This window comes from Columba livia, chromosome 1, assembly GCF_036013475.1.
Source record: "Columba livia isolate bColLiv1 breed racing homer chromosome 1, bColLiv1.pat.W.v2, whole genome shotgun sequence".
In the NCBI taxonomy this organism is placed as follows: Eukaryota; Metazoa; Chordata; class Aves; order Columbiformes; family Columbidae; genus Columba; species Columba livia.
This window is the reverse complement of record NC_088602.1, coordinates 210,291,002-210,311,331: the sequence shown is the minus strand read 5'-3', so window position 1 is coordinate 210,311,331 and position 20,330 is coordinate 210,291,002. Positions and strand designations below refer to the sequence as shown.

The following is a 20,330-nucleotide window of genomic DNA, read 5'->3' as shown; positions in this document are numbered from 1 at the left end:
TGCGAGCAAGTGATCTTGCTCAGAAAAATTATATTTACAGTGGATTATTTTCTCATAGATGGAAATATAGATTGTATCCACGATTCTCCTCCACAACCACTTCTTTCCCACTTAGACTGTGCTATTTCCAACCTCTAATCTATCAATTTCCACGTAACCCTGCATTCTCCCCCCAGAAGAGCCAGGTGAGCCTAAAGAGCTGGTCCCAGAGAATAAAATGAGTATTGCCAGGGGAAAAACGTCCACTGCTGGAAAACATTGATTTTTCCCTTAAAGCAGGAAACAAGCGCAGGGCGGATTTCTACTTTAGAAGTGTAGTCACTGAAGAATAGTAAGAAGCAATAGAATTTTACTTTTTTTTTTCCTAAAAATGTGATTTAAAATTTGCTTGTAAAATACAGTTTCGTCCTTTATCCTGCTGTGGCTGGAAGGGGGAAGGAGATGTTCTTCAGCTGGCTCCCAGCCACCCGAGAAACACACATAACAATGCAAAACCGATGGGCAAAATGAAAAACACAAACAGAATTGCAAATGTACGAAGTGAAGGAATCCTGCAGAATCTATGGACAGGACTGGGTGATGTAAGACTGGCAGAGTGAGACTCCAATGGCACATTCTGCTGCCCTTCATACTGCTGCACCAGTGCCCGGACACTCCAGTAAGGGTTTTCAATCTCCTCATCCATGCTGCTTTTTCTCTGTCTGTGCCGGAAAACATCCTGGCCAGATCGCAAGACATCTTGACGAACGCCTGCCAGAGCAGTCACTGCCCCTTGGGCCACTGCAGCGGCCGAGCAGGGCCCGTGGCTGGCGGACAATGCTGACAAGCTCTTGGCCACCATGCCAGCGGGGCTGTGGTTCACTGCTCTCCCAGAGCCTGGTTTGAAATGAACAGCTAAGTCCAGGATCAACCTCATGAGAGATTTCAACTTCCCATCAACAACATCTTTTGCTGATGTCTGATGCGTGCGTATCTTTTTTGACGCCACAAACTGTCAGACTTTCTCCACATTTTCCCTCATCTCCTGCTGGCCGGTGGGGTTAACCTGAATGCCATTTAGTTTCTCACCAGCAACAATCTCAATGAGCAAAACAAGAACGACTCCATCTCAGAGATCTTGTCTCAGGTCTTGGACCTTATTGTCGGCTGCTTCTTCAGCTGGGAATTCACTCAGGCCACATATGCCTGGAATTGTTGCTTGTAATGGGAAGAGTAACTCCCTTATCTGAAGGAAGTTGGAGTCTGGATTGCTTCAGCTCCTAGGCACATCATTGTAGAGTGTTCATGTCCAAGTCACTCTAGAAGCCTTAAAAGACTTTACAGGGCAGGAGAAGATTTTTAGAGGAAGGTACTAGGGGCCACCTGCAGCTCTAAGGAATTTTCCAACTCCTGCTGGCAAATTAAAGGTCGGCACTTCAGTAAGCACAACACATCTCAGAGCAGGATTTTCCTTTGAATTGCTTGTCCAGCACATATCCGCAAGAAATGCCACAGACCTACCAGCCACAGACCTCCCAGCTAATCTCTCCTCCTGCAGAGACTGTTTTAGGTAAGGGGGATTCTTTTATTCTTTTCTGGTTTTAATCCATTCCTTACATCTCCTTGCTTACTTACTCAAGCGATTCGGGAGGAACATCAGGGGAAAGCTGCAAGACCGGGAGTGTAATAAAAGTAGGACACACAAGAAAGCCGATAACTCTCCTCCTCTTTCAAGACCTGGATGTAAATGAGAAAAGGTTAATAACACCATCGCATGGCCGCTGTTGACAAATTCTTGGCTCCGTGAGCAAATTCAAGGTGTCACTTTTTGAGCGTGCGGCACCTTTCTGAGGGTTCAGAAAGCGCAGGTTCAAGTTGCGTTTCTCAAACCGGCACCCAGATTTAACTCCTCGCCCACACAGACGCCGACCCACAGGTCTAGTTTCAATTTGAGTAAGGCAAAACATATTCAGGCACCATGACCTCTTATGAAGTCCTCAGAAGTATCAGCTACCTGAATAATCTGTTGGGAATTAGGACAGCAAATGGTTTGTATTTCTGGCTGTGACTACACGAGTGTCGGGAGGGGGAACCTGGCACACAGGGGAGGAAAATCCAGGAATGAATGGCAGATAAATGCACAAACTGAGGTTTTTTTCTCATACATCTCTAATGCAAACAACAGTAATTCAGAGACGGAGGAGGGGGGAAGGTGGAAGGTGAAGTCTGTATATTACCTGGCTCTTTGATTTCTGCCCTGGGTGATAAGATGGGAGAAACAGAGGAGAATGTGGAAGACTTTAGGGCCATCACTGACATTTATGTTCATACTCTGAGTGTGATACGCTCAAGTTTGACTCCTGCACTTTGGTTGCTGTGGCTTCTCTCCCACCCCATGACCCTGAGTAACTGATTAACAATTTGTTGATGAGATATAATTGCTGCGTAGGGCTCTGGAGCTGAGGAAAGGGATGTGCTTGGAGTCGTGTCCCTGTGGCAGGTGAGCTGATGTGATGGGGACCAGAGACCTGAGACACTATTTTATGAGTCTGTGATTCTATGAAGTGCTAGAGAAGGGTCACACTTTCCTGGGTGAATCAAGTGGGAATCAAATGATCCAGGCTATAATTTCAGCCTGAATTTCCTTTTGTAATCATTGGTAAGCCACTTCACCATTCCGTGGTTCTGTTTCCTCTGTCTCACCTATTTGTGAATTTTGCAGAGCAGCTGTCGACACGATAACCCAGCAAAACTAGAGAACTCAACTATAATAAATAACTGAGAAATGCCGGTCCTTATGGAGAGGCCAGGAGGCCCAGCTCGCTGCTCCACGTTGCATGTATGACGTGTTATTTCCCAGAGGTGATATAATCAATAATATAAACCAGTGTGCCCAGGTGGCCAAGAGGCCACCAGCATCCTGGCTGGGACCAGCACTGGTGTGGCCAGCAGGCCCAGGGCAGTGACCGTCCCTGTGCTGGGACCTGGGGAGGACAAACCACCAATCCTGGGGCAGTTCTGGGCCCTTCACCTCAGTGCACAAAATGACGGCCCCAGGGGTGGTGGGATCACCTCAGTGCACAAAATGGTGGCACCAGAGTTGCTCAAATCACCTGAGGGCTCAAGAAAACCTTGAGGTGCTGGAGTGAGTTGAGAGAAGGGGATGGAGCTGGGGAAGCACACCAGTGCTCCCAATACTCTCACACCAGTTCCCCCAGTACCCTCACACCAGTGCTGCCAGTACCCCCACACCAGTGCCCCCAGTACCCCCTCACACAAGTGCCCCCAGTACCCCCACACAAGTGACTTCAGCACTCCCACCCCAGTACCCCCAGTACCCCCTCGCACAAGTGCCCCCAGTACCCTCACACCAGTGCTCCCAGAACCCCCACACCAGTGCCCCCACTGCCCGCCCCGGGACCCTGAGACCTACACACCAGTGCCCCCAGTACCCCCACACCAGTACCCCCAGCACCCCCACACCAGTACCCCCAGGACCCCCGCACTGGTGCTCCCAGTACCCCCACAACTCCCACATTGTGTTCCCAGTACCCTTACACCAGTGGCCCCAGCACCCCCACACCAGTGCCCCAGTACTCTTACACCAGTGCTCCCAGCACCCACACCAGTTCCCCCAGTACCCCCCCACCAGTACCCTGAGTACTTACCCACCAGTGCCCCCAGTACCCCCTCACACAAGCATCCCCAGTACCTCCACACCAGTGCCCCCAGTACCCTCACACCAGTTCCCCCAGTAGCCCCCCAATCGTGCCCACAGTACCCCTACACCGACACCACTACTGCCAGTACCCCCCCACCAGTGCTCCCAACACCCCCACACCGCTGCTCCCAGCACCCCCACACCAGTGCTCCCAGTACCCCCACGCCACTACCCCCAGTACCCTCACACCAGTGCCCCAGTACCGTCACACCAGTGCCCCCAGTGCCCCCACACCAGTGCCCCCAGTGCCCCCACACCAGTGCTCCCAGTACCCCCACAGCACTAACCCCAGTACCCCCACACCAGTGCCCCAGTACCCCTACACCACTAACTCCAGTACCCCCACACCAGTGCCCCAGTACCCTCACACCAGTGCCCCCAGTACCGTCACACCAGTGCCCCCAGTGCCCCCACACCAGTGCCCCCAGTGCCCCCACACCAGTGCTCCCAGTACCCCCACAGCACTAACCCCAGTACCCCCACACCAGTGCCCCAGTACCGTCACACCAGTGCCCCCAGTACCCCCACACCAGTGCTCCCAGTACTCTCACACCAGTGCCCCCAGTACCCCCACACCAGTGGTCCCAGTACCCCCACAGCACTAACCCCAGTACCCCCACACCAGTGGTCCCAGTACCCCCACAGCACTAACCTCAGTACCCCCACACCAGTGGTCCCAGTACCCCCACACCAATGCTCCCAGTACCCCCACACCAGTGCCCCCAGTACCCCCACACCAGTGGTCCCAGTACCCCCACACCAGTGCCCCCAGTACCCCCACACCAGTGGTCCCAGTACCCCCACACCAATGCTCCCAGTACCCCCACACCAGTGCCCCCAGTACCCCCACACCAGTGCCTCCAGCACCCCCACACCACTACCCCCAGTACCCCCACACCAGTGCCCCCAGCACCCCCACACCAGTGCTTCCAGTATCCTCACGCCAGTTCCCCCAGTAACCCCCCAACCGTGCCCGCAGTACCCCCACACCACTGCCCCCAGCACCCCCCCACCAGTGCCTCCAGCACCCCCCACCAGTGTCCCCAGTTCCCCGCCTCCCCGCCCCGCCCGGGCACTACAACTCCCGGCGGCCACCTCGGCCGGAGCCGGGCCCGGGATCCCGGGATCCCGGAGGCGGAGCGGGGCGGAGGAGGCCGGAGGAGGAGAGGCCGGAGCCGGCGGCCCCCGGCGGGCCCGGGCCATGGCGGACCCCGGCGGCGGCGCCTCCCTGCGGGGCGAGATCAGTGCGTGGGGGGCCCGGAGCGACCGGGGGGTTCATGGACACGGGGGATGGGGTTGGTCTGCAAGGGAGAGACGACGGCGAGTGTTAGCGACGGGGTTTGGGGGTGGGAGGATGGTTTTGGGGGTGGAAATGATGGTTTTGGGGGTGGAAATGATGGTTTAGAGGGCGAGTGGCCCCTCCAAAGGGAAGGGGTAAGAGGAGGGTGAGGATGCTCCAGCTTCTGGGCATGGGGAAGCGTCGGAGCAGATCAGCGTGGCCCCCGCGCAGGGGTGACACTCACATTCGTGAAGTGTTTCATGTATTTTTGTCCGAAGAGACTTTATTGCGGCTTTTCGGTACCTAAACGGGAGCTACAAGGAGGCTGGAGAGGGACTTTTCACAAGGACGTGTGTTGTAGGACAAGTGGTGACGGCTTTAAACTGAGAGAGGGGAGATTTAGATTAAATATTAGGAAGAGGTTCTTCACTGTGAGGGTGGTGAGACACTGGGACAGGCTGCCTGGAGCAGCTGGGGATGCCCCAACCCTGGAAGTGTTCAAGACCAGCCTGGACAGGGCTTTGAGCAACCTGGTCTGGTGGAAGGTGTTGAACTAGATGGTCTTCAACACAAACAGGTCTTCAACACAAACTATTCTGTGATTCTATGGAGAATTATCATTGTTCCTTCATGAACTAATGTGCGTGTGTGATCTGAAGAGGCTGTTTTGGGGAGCTGGATGAGGGGGGATGGCTCCTTCCTTGGAGGGAGATGGTGGGTTGGAGCCATGCAACATCCCAGAGGGCCCAAATGCTGCCTCTCAATGGGTTCCCCCTGGGTGGCTGGAGGGGACAGAGCTGCTTGGGCACCTGCTGAGGAATCCTGCCCATGGGATGGGGCACAGCAGGCTGGTGGGACCCCCCTGCAGTGCTGGTCCAGCTCTGGGTCCTCAGCACAGGACACACATGGACCTGCTGGAGAGGGGCCAGAGGAGCCCCAGGAATGACCCGAGGCTGGAACAGCTCTGCTGGGAGGACAGGCTGAGAGAGCTGGGCTGTTCAGCTGGAGAAGAGACTTCAGGGAGACCTTATTGTGGCCTTTCAGTGCTTAAAAGGGGCCCATAAGAAAAATGGGACAGACTTTTGAGCAGGGCCTGTTGTGACAGGACAAGGGGTGATGGTTTTAAACTAGAGGAGGGAGGTTCAGGCCAGACATGAGGAAGAAATTGTTGTCCCTGAGCGTGGTGAGAGCCTGGCCCAGGTTGGCCAGAGAGGTGGTGGATGAACCATCCCTGGAGACATCCCAGGCCAGGCTGGACGGGGCTCTGAGCAACCTGAGCTGGTGAAGATGTCCCTGCTCATGGCAGGGGTGGCACTGGGTGACCTTTGAAGGTCCCTTCAACCCAAACCTTCTGTGATTCTATGATTCTGTGACAAGCCTGGCTGCCTGCCCTGTGGATGGTCAGCAGTAAAGACCGTGGGACGGACCTCAGCAAAGACCATTGCGAGGACAATTCTGTGCTGCTGGTTCCACTGGTAGGGATGCTCTCAAATTGCATCAGGAACCATTTGTTTTCCCCTCGTTGTGCTGCAGCTGGTGAGGCAGAGAGTAACTCTTGACTGAGGCTGTGCCGTGGATTTAGGATGTCCAGCCCTTGCCGTGCTCTTCCCTACTGCTCCATCACCCGGGTACAGCCGGCTGGATGTGGATGTGGGACCCCCATCCACAGGTACTGATGAAACTGTCTTTCACATGCACCTGCCACGTAAGGAATTGTGCAGTAGGAGAGACGAAATTTGAGGAGTGTGCAGTTGGCAGGTTTGGGATTTATTCTGGGCTACATAATAAGCCCTTAATGAAATACTGCTGGAACTTGTTCTTCTTCTCAGTCCTGTTGGTGACAAAGCGATGCTGCTTGGTGAGCTCCATCCTCATCTGGACTTCTTGCTTCTCCTGACATAAACCATGAGAAGCTCCAGTGAAGGAAGAACATCCTATGCAGGGGTATTGGCAAAGGGAATGAGGATTAACAAGCAAATAAAAAGTGGTTCCCCTTCAGGGGGTGGTTTCAGTCCACCAGAAACCTCAGCCTCATGTTATTCTTCAGGTCTGCTCCGACTTGCCCAGACTTGCCCCATGTAGGTGTAGACGCTCAGTGAAGGCATCAAAGCTGGAAACTTAATTGCCAAAGCTCCGTTGACTTTTTGGGAAGATATTTTCCAGTTGGGCTCAGTTGCTTTATGAAGGTGTCCTGTTTCCAGTGATTGTAGATGGAGGACGGTGCTCCTAATGCTAAATAGTTAAGAGCTCGCTGGGATGAATCTGGACCGAACAAACGCTGCTGGGGTTTGTATTTGGATAAAGTTTCGATCAAGTCCCATGAAGCGTTTCAGAAACTGTAAAGAACAGTCCGTGTGAGGGCAGCGGTCAACAGGGAACCCCCAAATGTGAAGGAGGGGATGGTTAAAAGTTTAAATTTTATAATATAAAATCACAGGCTTGCTGAGGAATAAGCTCCTCATTCCCAGCTCTCTCTTCTGGCCCATCTTCCCCGTCTGCTTTTCTCCAGCGCAGAGACCCATTTGCTCCACGTGTATGGTGTTATTCATTTTTTATTTATTCTCTCCTCTCTAGGCTTCTGGGCAGATCGAACACCAGTTCATGAAGCAGCCCGGCGGGGGGAAATCCTGCAGCTGCAGCAGCTGATAGAGAGCGGAGCCTGCGTCAACGCCGTCACCTACGACTCTATCACCCCGTTGCACGAGGCGAGTCTGCGGGGGCAGACGCAGTGTGTCAAGCTCCTGCTGGCTGCGGGGGCCCAGGTGCGTGTTCGGGTCTGATCCAACCAGCGTGTGCCCAGGTGGCCAAGAGGCCACCAGCATCCTGGCTGGGACCAGCACTGGTGTGGCCAGCAGGCCCAGGGCAGTGACCGTCCCTGTGCTGGGACCTGGGGAGGACAAACCGCCAATCCTGGGGGTGGTTCTGGGCCCTTCAGCTCGGGGCTCAAAATGGCGGCATCAGTGTGGCGGGATCACCTCAGTGCGTAAAATGGTGGGACCAGGGGCACCAAGATCACCTCAAAACATGAAGCAGTGACCCCAGGGGAACCAGAATCACTTCAGGGCTCAAAATGGCGGCCCCAGGGGTGGCGGGATCACCTCACACACAAAATGGTGGAACCAGGACCACCCAAATCACCTGAGGGCTCAAGAAAGGCCTTGAGGTGCTGGAGCAAGTGGAGAGAAGAGAACAGAGCTGGTGAGGGGCTGGAGCACAAGTGTGATGGAGCGGCTGAGGGACCTGGGGGGTTCAGCTGGAGAACAGGAGCTGAGGGGAGACCTTCTGATCTCTGAACTGCCTGAAAGGAGCTTGGAGCCAGGGGGGTCGGGCTCTGCTCCCCAGGAACAAGCGCCAGGAGCAGAGGAAACGGCCTCAAGTTGCGCCAGGGGAGGTTGAGGTTGGATGTGGGAACAATTTCTTCCCCAAAGGGCTGTGGGGCATTGGAACAGGCTGCCCAGGGCAGTGCTGGAGTCACCAGCCCTGGAGGGGTTGAAAAGTCGCATAGACAAGGTTCTCAGGGACATGATTTAGTGCCAGAGTTAGGTTATGGTTGGACTCAATGATCTTGAGGGTGTCTTCCAACCAAAATGATTCTATGGTTTAGAGGTGGACTTTGCAGTGTTGGGTTAATGGTTAGACTCAACGATCTTAAAGGTCTTTTCCAACCAAAATGATTCTATGACTCTATGATGTCTGAAGTTATTTCTGGGATCTGGATGCTCCCCATCTAGCTCTAGGTTCTTCTTTGTCACCATGGGCTTTCTGTATGGTCAGCAGGACTCTTCAGAGAGTCTCTCTCCTCACTATCAACAGAGCCTGGGGTGACTAGAAATCTGATTTAGATGACTTAAGATTCTAAATCTAGATGGGTTGAATCAAGGGGCCAGAAAGGGATCAGGGGACATGTTTTCAGAGAGGGAGAAAACCATAATGATGGAAATAACAACTTGAACGTGTGACATTAACGTACATCTCTGCTTGAGAGTGACGAGAACAGCGCAAGCCACATTGCTGGTCATAGCAACCAACTCTTTCCTGAGTCCAAACTACTTCTAGAGTTAAAAGAAATACATTAGAGGGCACGGCCACGCAGCAGCCTGCGGGTACTGAACGTTTTTGTTCTCCCTTGAAGGTGGATGCCAGGAATATTGATGGCAGCACCCCGCTCTGTGATGCCTGTGCCTCGGGGAGCATCGAGTGCGTCAAAGTGCTGCTGTCCCACGGCGCCAAGGTGAACCCTCCGCTTTACACGGCGTCTCCTCTCCACGAGGCCTGCATGAACGGTGAGCCCGCCTGGTCTTGTCTTTACGTGGTTATTTGCAGCTTGGAAACAAACCAACAAACAAACAAAAAACAACCAAGCAAAGAAAAGGCACAAACAAAACAAAAATACCAAACCAAACAAAAAACCCCCAAAACTAATCAACCAACCCACCAAAAAACAACAGAAAAACCCACAAAACAAAACAACACCCAATGAAGGCAGCTGCCAAGTATCTTAAATTGTCCGTAAGCTGTTGTTGCTCATCTGGACCTTACAGCTTAGCCAGCATGGGTTTAGGAGGGGCAGGTCCTGTCTGACCAACCTGATCTCCTTTTATGATCAGGTGACCCAGCTGGTGGATGAGGGGAAAGCCATGGATGTGGTCTATCTGGACTTCAGCAAGGCCTTTGACACTGTCTCCCATAATATACTCTTGCAAAAGCTGGTAGCCCATGGCTTGGACCAGTGCACTCTCTGCTGGGTTAAGAACTGGCTGGAGGGCCGGGCCCAGAGAGTGCTGGTGAATGGGGCTGCATCCAGCTGGCGCCCGGTCACTAGTGGTGTCCCCAGGGGTCAGTGTTGGGTCCAGTCCTGTTTAACATCTTTATTGACGATTTAGATGAGGGGATTGAGACCATCAGCAGCAAATTTGCTGATGACACCAAGTTGGGAGGGAGTGTCGACCTCCTGGAAGGCAGGAGGGCTCTGCAGAGGGATCTGGATAGACTGGAAAAATGGGCCCATTCCAATGGGATGAAGTTCAATAAGGCCAAATGCCGGGTGCTGCACTTTGGTCAAACAGCCCCCTGCAGCGCTCCAGGCTGGGCACAGAGTGGCTGGAGAGCAGTCAGACAGAAAGGGACCTGGGGGTGCTAATTGACAGGAAGCTCAACATGAGCCAACAGTGTGCCCAGGTGGCCAAGAAGGCCAATGGGATCCTGTCCTGTATCCAAACCAGCGTGGTAAGCAGGACAAGGGCAGTGATCCTTCCCCTGTGCTCTGCATTGGGGAGGCCACACCTGGAGTATTGTGTTCAGTTCTGGGCCCCTCAGTTCAGGAAAGAGATTGAAGTGCTGGAGCGGGTCCAGAGAAGAGCAACAAGACTGGGGAAGGGACTTGAGCACAAGCCCTATGGGGAGAGGCTGAGGGAGCTGGGCTTGTTTAGTCTGGAGAAGAGGAGGTTTAGAGGTGAGCTCAGCACTCTCTAGAACTACCTGAAGGGCAGTTCTAGCCAGGTGGGGATTGGTCTCTTCTCCCAGGCATCAGCAATAGGACAAGGGGGCATGGGCTTCAACTCTGCCAGGGGAAATTGAGGCTGGAGATGAGAAAGCAATTCTTTGCAGAGAGAGTGGTCAGGCATTGGAATGGCTGCCCAGGGAGGTGCTGGACTCACCGTCCCTAGAGGTTTTGAAACTGAGATTGGCCATGGCACTTAGTGCCATGATCTAGTCAATGGACTGGAGTTGGACCAAGGGTTGGACTGGATGATCTCTGAGGGCTTTTCCAACCCAGTCGATTCTGTGATTCTGTGAATAGTTGAGCCTCGCGTGGGCACGGCTCCCTCTGAACGCAGAACGCAAAGCTCTGTGGTGTCAGCTGAATAAAGACGTTCCTTGTGCTGGGTGCTTTTATCTCGTGTGACGGCCACGGGATAAGATGTCAGGGAGATAAAGCACCAGCATCTTGATGCTCTGGTAGAAAACCTTGGGCCAAACCAGTAGTTTTTGAGAGCAGAGGGGAGTTTGCATCCCTTTTCTCTGAGTTGAGATGGGATAAATTGTTCTGATTAAGACATGAGACTGATTTAATTAGGTGGTTGTGTCCCAGCCCTGCCAGTTGTTCTGAGCTGCTGGATGAAGGCGTCAGGTGGGAAGGAAGTGCCAGGGACAGTTGGGCAGCATTGATGCCCATGTTGCTCCTTGTCCCTCTCTCAACCTTTTCCAGCTGGAGGGGCCTTTCCAGGGTGTAAGAGAAAACCACAGGAGCCAAAATAATGTTCCAGCTGGCACGTGCCAGCTCGTTTCTGCTCCCTCATTGTCTGCTCAAGCCTGTCCTGGACGTTTGCATCTGGGTTACGGAGTAAGAGCGAGAGTCAAGGTGACTGTGACAGCAGCAGAGGCGGGGGAAGCAACAGGGGGTCCTTGCAAGACCTGTTAGCTCCAGCTCTGTGCCGTGCAGATGTGACACTGTTTCTTGTGTCCTGCTCTTGTTCTTGGTCCTACAGTGTATTATGTTGGTTCGGAAGCATTTGTATTTCGCAGCTCTCGCCCCAAATATTAAGCAGGCTGTTTGTGAAGCTGATCTCAGCATGCCATATGCTCTCATTTGACCTGGATTCTTTCTTTTGACGCAATTCTTCTCTTTCTGAAGGTAGCTCAGAGTGCGTGCAGCTCCTCATTGATGTCGGTGCAAACCTGGAGGCTCACGACTGCCATTTCGGGACACCCCTGCACGTGGCCTGTGCCCGGGAGCACCTGGACTGTGTGAAGTTGCTGCTCAAGGCAGGTACGGAGCCGTGGGGTTTGCTGCTGGCTGGGCAGGAGATGGTCTCTGTGAGCAGCGTTTCCCCTCACTGCTCCGCAGCAGCGTTCTTGTCGAAGGGCTTATTCATTTATTCATTCATGGTACAATATAGGTGACAAAGGTGAAAGGTTTGGCCTTTATCTGAGCAAAGCTTAATGCCTGAGCATTTTTTCAGCCTGTGCCTGTTAATATCCAGTTTGTGATGTTCCCAGTGATGTTCCTGTTCTCTTTGTACCAGCACTGGTGTGGCCAGCAGGCCCAGAGCAGTGACCGTCCCTGTGCTGGGACCTGGGGAGGCCAAACCTCAAATACTAGGGGCAGTTCTGGGCCCCTCACACCAAGAAAGGCCTTGAGGTGCTGGAGCGAGTGGAGAGAAGGGAACGGAGCTGGTGAGGGGCTGGAGCACAAGTGTGATGGAGCGGCTGAGGGACCTGGGGGGTTCAGCTGGAGAACAGGAGCTGAGGGGAGACCTTCTGATCTCTGAACTGCCTGAAAGGAGCTTGGAGCCAGGGGGGTCGGGCTCTGCTCCCCAGGAACAAGCGCCAGGAGCAGAGGAAACGGCCTCAAGTTGCACCAGGGGAGGTTGAGGTTGGATGTGGGAACAATTTCTTCCCCAAAGGGCTGTGGGGCATTGGAACAGGCTGCCCAGGGCAGTGCTGGAGTCACCATCCCTGGAGGGCTGGACAGACGGACATGAGGTTCTCAGGGACATGGGGTAGTGCCAGGGGTGGGTTATGGTTGGACTCGATGATTTTGAGGGTCTTTTCCAACCAAAATGATTCTGTGATACTTAATAAAATCCAAACCACTTCTCCCCCCTAGAACAAAGTTTCAGCTTCTTCCCAAAAGCGCCATCGACTGCTGGACACACGTTCAGCTTTGGTAGCACCGTCATGTGGTTTTGGATGGGTGCGAGGGAGAGATGTTTGAGTTTGACATTGTACAGAGAACCAGCGGTGAAATCACCTCGTTCCTCAGGGTCGTCTGGTTAGTGTTATGCCCAGATGAATTTGCTGGATGTTTGAGTCAAAGTTTGCGCTCCAGGTTTCACATCCCAATTTTCTTGCTGCTACCTTTTGTGGAATTTGGAGTTGGAGTTCTTCTCCTTGCATGGACTTACTGGGAGGAGATTTATTTCACTGAGCTTTAATGATATAAAAATTACACATCTGAGCTAGTTTGTTTCCAGTCTCTCCGGTTCCCTGTCTTGGACACCTGTTAATTGATTCCCCAGAAATTCCCGTTTCTCCTCATTAATTATAAGGACAGTTTAGTGTGGTTACACATACCTAAAAATCCATTGTTTGAATTCAGTGAAGTTCAGCTCACCTCTGCTGAAAAAGCCCATTGATATTAACAAACTATTAATAAAATGCAAGGACTTGGGGGGGGGATTGAAAGGACCTTTTGCTGTTAGCTTATAAAAGCCAAACCCCTTGATCCTGCAGTATTGTCTGAGCTGCAACATTTCACAGGTCTGGGGTATTTCTGTTAAAATAATTGGCAAAGTTGTCACTGTTTGTCTTGAGTGGGAATGTTCCATTGAGATGACTGGGAATGGCTCTTTCCTTTGGACTGCACAGATTCAGGAAGCGATCCTGAGTTTCACACTCAGCGGCTCATTTACTCGGTACCATGGACTAAAATCCTTTCTCTGCAAGGAAAACACAAAACCAGAGAAGAAAACTCACGCGCTGCCAGCACTGAGAACTTGTTCAGCAGTTTGGTTTCCTGTTTGTGCTGGTTTGTTTGGATCTTGTTCCAGCTGTTTGTGCGTGTTTGAACAGCAATTATTTTCCCCTGGTCAAACTCATTACGTTTGGGTCAAGTGAGGCTTTTATGAACAGGTTTGGTTTTCTCTTTCTGGCCTCAGGGGCAAACGTGAACGCTGCGAAACTTCACGAGACAGCCCTTCACCACGCGGCCAAAGTGAAAAACGTGGATCTGGTGGAGATGCTGATTGAATTTGGAGGAAACATTTACGCAAGGGACAACCGAGGGAAGAAACCATCGGATTACACCTGGAGCAGCAGTCCCACAGCAAAGTGCTTTGAGTACTATGAAAGTAAGTGAGACACGATCCCCCGCCCCAGAGATTGGGTGACTGCTGACTCCATTGCACCACATCATGGTTCTTGATCTGCTTTGATTTTTATATCCCGGGTCATCTTCCTATAGAGGTGCAGAGTTCTTGGTGGCACACGTACGCCAGCTGGCTGTGGGCTATAGCTCTGCTTCATTGTGGTTGAGTGACAGTGGTAAGATGGTCCAAATCCTGTCCTCCCTGAATTCAGGTCCCTCTCATGTGTCAGCATCAGCGTTTATGTTTGATGCGTTAAGTCAGGTCAAAGAAATTCCCCAGTTGAAAACTCATTTTATCTGGGGAAGGGAACACGTTAAACTTTAGCTGTGCTGGCTGTCTGATTTTGGAGGAGACATTTGATTGAGGTTTGAGGATGGCTTTAATTCAGCCTTTCTCTTGGTTACCCGTAAAGGACCTCAGAGCAGTAATTCACAAACCCTTCTGGGCATTTGCAAACTGCTGCTGCACTGGGTGATCCTGAAAATCAGAGAATCATAGAATGGTTTGGGTTGGAAGGACCTTTCAAGACCATAGAATCATTTTGCTTGGAAGAGACCTTTAAGATCATGGAATCCAAGCATTAACCCACCCCTGGCACTGCCCCATGTCCTTGAGAACCTCATGTCCATCTGTCTGACCCTCCAGGGCTGGTGACTCCAGCACTGCCCTGGGCAGCCTGTTCCAATGCCCCACAGCCCTTTGGGGAAGAAATTGTTCCCACATCCAACCTCAACCTCCCCTGGCGCAACTTGAGGCCGTTTCCTCTGCTCCTGGCGCTTGTTCCTGGGGAGCAGAGCCCGACCCCCTGACTCCAAGCTCCTTTCAGGCAGTTCAGAGATCAGAAGGTCTCCCCTCAGCTCCTGTTCTCCAGCTGAACCCCCCAGGTCCCTCAGCCGCTCCATCACACTTGTGCTCCAGCCCCTCACCAACTCCGTTCCCTTCTCTCCACTCGCTCCAGCACCTCAAGGCCTTTCTTGGTGTGAGGGTCCCAAAACTGCCCCCAGGATTGGCGGTTTGGCCTCCCCAGGTCCCAGCACAGGGACGGTCACTGCCCTGGGCCTGCTGGCCACACCAGTGCTGGTACGAAAGCCCATTCCTGGGCTGCTGTGGGAGGTTAAACACTCGCAAGCAGAGCCAGGTTTGCGTTCACAGGGGGGACGACGCCAGGCGTCACCCTTCTGGGAGGTCCGTGCTCTGCGGGAACATCAGCCGTCTGCTGAGCCGCAGCTCTTACTTTGGATCCTCTTTTCTCCTTTTAGAAACGCCTCTGAGTTTGTCGCAGCTCTGCAGAGTTACGGTGAGGAAAGCCGCCGGGCAGCGAGCGCTGGAGAAGATTGCCAAGCTAAATATTCCTCCGCGATTAATCCAGTACCTGTCCTACAACTGACAAGGGCGAAGGTGGCCAGGAAGGACAATATCTTTAGCTCCTGCAGTGTGAATTATCTGTCTCTTTCTCTTCTACCTCCCCCCCAAGAAACTCCTTTTAATTTAAGTGAACTGGTGTAAATAGTATTTACGAGGCAGCACTGCACAGCCCTTCCTCTTCGTCGTTGGCAGACTCAATAGCACTGGCTTGAAGTTTTAACCTCTCCTGGGGTGATCTGTTAGACTGTCACTATGTTTGAGGCTGTAACGCTCTTTGAGAGGGATTAATCTCGCCTAATTTTATCTGTCTCTAGCCTAAAGGCATCCCCGTACGATCTCGCCAGGCTCCCTTTGCAGTCAGTGAAGGGAAATAAATACTTCTGGAGCGTGATTCATCTGTCCTGTTTTAGATGCCTGCGCTGGGATGACACAATATTCCTGGGGAGCGCCTGTCTCCGCTGGCTGCAAAGGGATTTAGAGGTGATGCCCTCGGATCCAGACATCTCTGTTTCTGCGGTGGGAGCCCTGGATCCCACCTCAGCCTTAATAGCTCAAGTGACGACAGCTTAATGCCAAGGGACGAGGCTTGAGAGACCTGCATGCTCTAGTTAGAGGCAAATTAAGTCCCCAGCAAGCCCAGGACTAATTAGAGGCGCTGTAACCAGTTATTGACTTGCCATGAGCGTCAACAGGCTTTGGCTTAACACCAGCAGCGAGGACAAACTGCTACCAGGTCAGAGGTGGCTTTTTCTCGCTGAAGGTGACCCAGCTCTTACTGTAATGTTCCTCTAGGATGTCACCACGTCTAGTTTTCAAGCCTAAGCAGGTCTCTGTGCACGTCCAAGGTGGCTGGTCCCAGACAATATTTCTCCGCTTGCTCTGAGCTGCTGTGGCCACACTCAGTTGGTTTTATGTGCAATAAGTGGCCGAGCTGCTGCCCGGTGACGCCCGAAGTCCGTTGAGGCCACGTCCCTCGTGTAGCGGTGTGGATCCCAGAGGTGTCTACCCACCCGTGAAAGGCTCTGCCTTGGGTTTTGAGACTTTTCTATTCCTTTTTTACCCTGTTTTGAGTTTCTCGCTCAGCGCTGGAGCCTCTCCAGAGATTGGCAGTGGGATCCAGCCCTGAGCCGTGTGCTTGAATCCTTTGGCTTCAGCAGGCGCGACTGCAGCTTTGTCCATCGGCGATTTCACCCTTCAGGGTGACATTTGTATGAGCAGAGCCAAAGTTGTCATCTACCTTCCAGGTGAGACTTTACATGTTGTCTGAGTGCGGTAACCTACGCGATACGTGGTACCGAGGGGATGGAGCTCCCTGATGTCCCCATGGAGAGTCTTATCACTGTGATGTGAGCAAATTCCTCCTATGAATGACAGCAAAGATTAAAAAATCCGCTGTCTAACGCGGCACGGAGCTAATTCAGGGCTCTCAATGTCCTTCATGCTGTGAATTAATGCTTGAGAGCAAATGACCACTTATCTGTCGCCTGCAAGACCTGCTCCCCAGCCAGCACAATGGGGCTCAGCCTCAGCGGAGACAGGGAAAATAATAAATTAAAATGAAAATAAAATAAAACAGGGTTAAAGAGCTGAGGCGGAACTGAATGCACTTTAATAGTGACCGGCGAATCACTTGTTTGTTTGTTCCCCCTCGCACCCATTTATTGTTTGTTTGTTTGTTTGCTGTGCTGTGGCATATAGCACAGGACAGAAGAATTGTCGAGATCCTGCTCTTTGGGGGATTGTCTCTATAATTCTTATTTTTGTGTTTAAAGTATCGGAAAGGTGAAATTGCTGAGAAGCTCAGGGAAGCCCTAGAGGTGTTTGTTGTGGGATTCATCCCTGTGATTGATCGGATAAAGGTTTTGTATTGTGTCTTACAGGAGAAGCTTCCTCTGCCCGACATGCATGTCCTTAGAGATCAATACGTATTAGGAAAGTGCACCTTTTGGTAATCTGGGGTGAAAAACCTTCCCTCTTGGTGCAAATTCCAATCCTTTGTTAGGTTTCTTGTTTTAACATTGCTTAAACTGGTGGAATAATGAAATGCTAAAGAAGTTTCCAATGTAAAAACAAATGACGCCTTGAATAACCGAGAATAAAATTACAAGTTCCTATTGACATCATCTTTATTTTTTTCCCCTTCTCTTTTAGGTCACCTCTCTGGTAGGTCTTAAAGTTTGGTTATTTTATTTTTTAATCTTTTTTAAGAGGTCGTGCTGATCGATGTGTGTGTACACATAAGACTTACCAAGGCAACTAAAGCACTTCTGATGTGGTGACAATATTCAGAACCGTTCAGTAGCCACTTTCTTAAGATATCCACATGTAGCATCTGTGTCTGGAGGGAAAAACGTTCTAGGAAAGTCCTTGGAGAGCCAACAAGCTAAAACTCAACACCCGAGTCATTCACCGGTGTGCCGTGGTACCGAGGCAAGTGCCCAGGTCATGTCATGCCTGTTGATGATGTGATGGGTGTTTATTTGTGTGTTTGTGGGTTTCTAGACTACAAGTGAAATTTGAGGTTATTTTCAATCTTTTATCCAGCCCGTCCAGCCTTCGGTTCTTTTAATCCTGCAGGGATTTCTCAGCTGGTTGTGAAGTGTTTTACAGCTCAGAGTAAAGGCAAAGTAGATGCCAAATTAAACCCATGCGATGTTTTGGCTTCTCTTAGTATCTCAAACTGTGATTTTTGTGGCAGTGAGCAGTTACTACACAAGCAGTGGCATCGTCCTTGCTGCAGATATAGTCTGGATATCTGGGAATCACTGCAGCCATCCCAGAGGCTGTGGACATGTTGTTCTGTATCTAATTAAGCTGTGCCCACTCATTCCACCATCACATTACAGGTACGGGTTGGGAAAGGCAGATGTGGCTGCCCCCCATGAAATCCCCCTGCTTATTTTTGCACTGGTTGTATTTTGTTTCTTGTATAAGAAGGTCTCAAGAAGCCAGTTGTCTGAAGTTCAACAAGGCCAAGTGCTGGGCTCTGCACTTTGGGTCACAACAACCCCATGGACGCTGCAGCTGGGGAAGAGCGGCTGGAAAAGGACCTGGGGGTGTTGGTGACAGCACCTGAACATGAGCCAGCGTGTGCCCAGGTGGCCAAGAGGCCACCAGCATCCTGGCTGGGACCAGCACTGGTGTGGCCAGCAGGCCCAGGGCAGTGACCGTCCCTGTGCTGGGACCTGGGGAGGACAAACCGCCAATCCTGGGGCAGTTCTGGGCCACTCACCTCAGTGCACAAAATGGCGGCACCAGGGGCACCAGAATCACCTCAGGGCTCAAAATGGTGGCCCCAGGGGTAGTGGGATCATCTCAGCACACAAAATGGTGGCACCAGGGACACTCAAATCACCTGAGAGCTCAAGAAAGCCCTTGGGGTGCTGGAGTGAGTGGAGAGAAGGGAACGGAGCTGGTGAGGGGCTGGAGCACAAGTGTGATGGAGCGGCTGAGGGACCTGGGGGGTTCATCTGGAGAACAGGAGCTGAGGGGAGACCTTCTGATCTCTGAACTGCCTGAAAGGAGCTTGGAGCCAGGGGGGTCGGGCTCTGCTCCCCAGGAACAAGCGCCAGGAGCAGAGGAAACGGCCTCAAGTTGCGCCAGGGGAGGTTGAGGTTGGATGTGGGAACAATTTCTTCCCCAAAGGGCTGTGGGGCATTGGAACAGGCTGCCCAGGGCAGTGCTGGAGTCACCAGCCCTGGAGGGCTGGACAGACGGACATGAGGTTCTCAAGGACATGGGGTAGTGCCAGGGGTGGGTTAACAGTTGGACCTGATGATCTTAAAGGTCTTTCCCAACCAAAACAATTCTATGTTTCTCTAAGAGGACCTTATCTACTGGAAGCTTTATATATCTCACTTGTGCCATGTGCCCTCTGGCCACGTAGGGTTGACTTCTCTCAGGTATGGGTTAAAAAAAAGTGGAGATCCCAGTTCACACTTATATTATGGGGACTGGGTGCCTTTGCTGTTTTGGTGGCAGCCAAAGGACCTGCAGGTTTGTAAAGAGTTTGGGGACTGAGGAGAATGAAAGAGGCTGAATCATGGGTGTTATTAAGTGAAACTCCTCACCTGACTCTGCTTGGGTTACTCATTCTACTTATTTTTTATGTCAGGTTCTGGCTATTATTTGACTTTCTTCACCCTTTAATCCGAATGTCAAATCAGGGCATGAACCCAGCACAAACAAACCCAAACCCACCAGACCAGTTTGCGAACCCTGTGGAGCGTTTTGGGCCACCTCCCCTTTCCTGTGTGTTTCTTTTTATAGAATCATTGAATAGTTTGGGTTGAAGGGACCCTCGAAGCTCCCCCAGTGCCCCCCCTGCCATGAGCAGGGACATCTTCAGCAGCTCAGGTTGCTCAGAGCCCCGTCCAGCCTGGCCTGGGATGTCTCCAGGGATGGTTCATCCACCACCTCTCTGGCCAACCTGGGCCAGGCTCTCACCACCCTCAGTGGCAACAAATTCTTCTTCATGTCTGGCCTGAACCTCCCTCCTCTAGTTCAAAACCATCAGCCGTTGTCCTATTACAACAGGCCCTGTTCAAAAGTCTGTCCCCATCTTTCTTATGGGCTTCTTTTAAGCACTGAAAGGCTGCACTAAGGTCTCCCCAGAGTTTCTGTTCTCCAGCTGAACACCCCAGCTCTCTCAGCCTGTCCCCAGCAGAGCTGTTCCAGCCTTGGATGATCTTGGTTGGTCCTTCCTGCACCACCAGCTTTTCTACGGGTCCAGAACAGTCTGAAATAACCCCACTGCTTCAGAGAAGCCTGGGTGAGAACAGAGCTTTGCTTTCATCCATGAGAATCGTCTTTCAGACAGTCAGCCTTGCTCCTGGGTTCTGCTGGTTGCTGCTGGCCGGGCTTCTTAAGATCGGCTTGTGAGCGGGAAGCTTGATGGCAGCAGCTTTTTTCCGACTATGTGAAGTTTGTCCAGAAAAAACAAGGTGTTCCTGAAGCCGATGCCTTGGAAGAAACCTTGGTGGAGCTGAAGAATTAACTCCTTGTAACGCCAGCAGCCGTTGCTTTCCCCGGATGAGGCGGAGAGGAGCCACCCTTCCCTTTGGGGCACGAAGGAAGGATTTGTGCCCTTGGTTGCCGCTCTCCAAGTCTCAGTGTG

The 20,330-nt window shown here is 52.1% G+C and overlaps 1 protein-coding gene and 1 pseudogene across 4 annotated transcripts; one reads left to right on the top strand and one right to left on the bottom strand.

Annotated features, from left to right (window-relative positions):
• Positions 1-411: 411 nt before the first annotated feature.
• LOC102088053 (dixin-like) lies at positions 412-1,474 on the bottom strand (annotated as a pseudogene).
• A 3,322-nt stretch (positions 1,475-4,796) lies between these two features.
• ASB13 (ankyrin repeat and SOCS box containing 13) lies at positions 4,797-17,332 on the top strand. Of its 4 annotated transcripts, none has more exons than XR_010469731.1 (7): positions 4,797-4,944; positions 7,554-7,741; positions 9,112-9,262; positions 11,614-11,748; positions 13,640-13,831; positions 15,109-16,458; positions 17,095-17,332. XR_010469731.1 is itself a non-coding variant. In XM_065049363.1 (6 exons), exons 1-6 carry the CDS (start codon positions 4,902-4,904, stop codon positions 15,234-15,236), a joined length of 837 nt encoding a protein of 278 aa, XP_064905435.1. In that variant the 5' UTR covers positions 4,797-4,901; the 3' UTR covers positions 15,237-17,332. The 4 variants fall into 4 exon arrangements, 2 of the variants coding, with proteins under 2 accessions (XP_064905435.1, XP_064905433.1); XR_010469730.1 differs by lacking the exon at positions 4,797-4,944 and adding an exon at positions 5,139-5,958; XM_065049363.1 differs by having other exon boundaries at positions 15,109-17,332.
• The last annotated feature ends 2,998 nt before the right edge of the window (positions 17,333-20,330 follow it).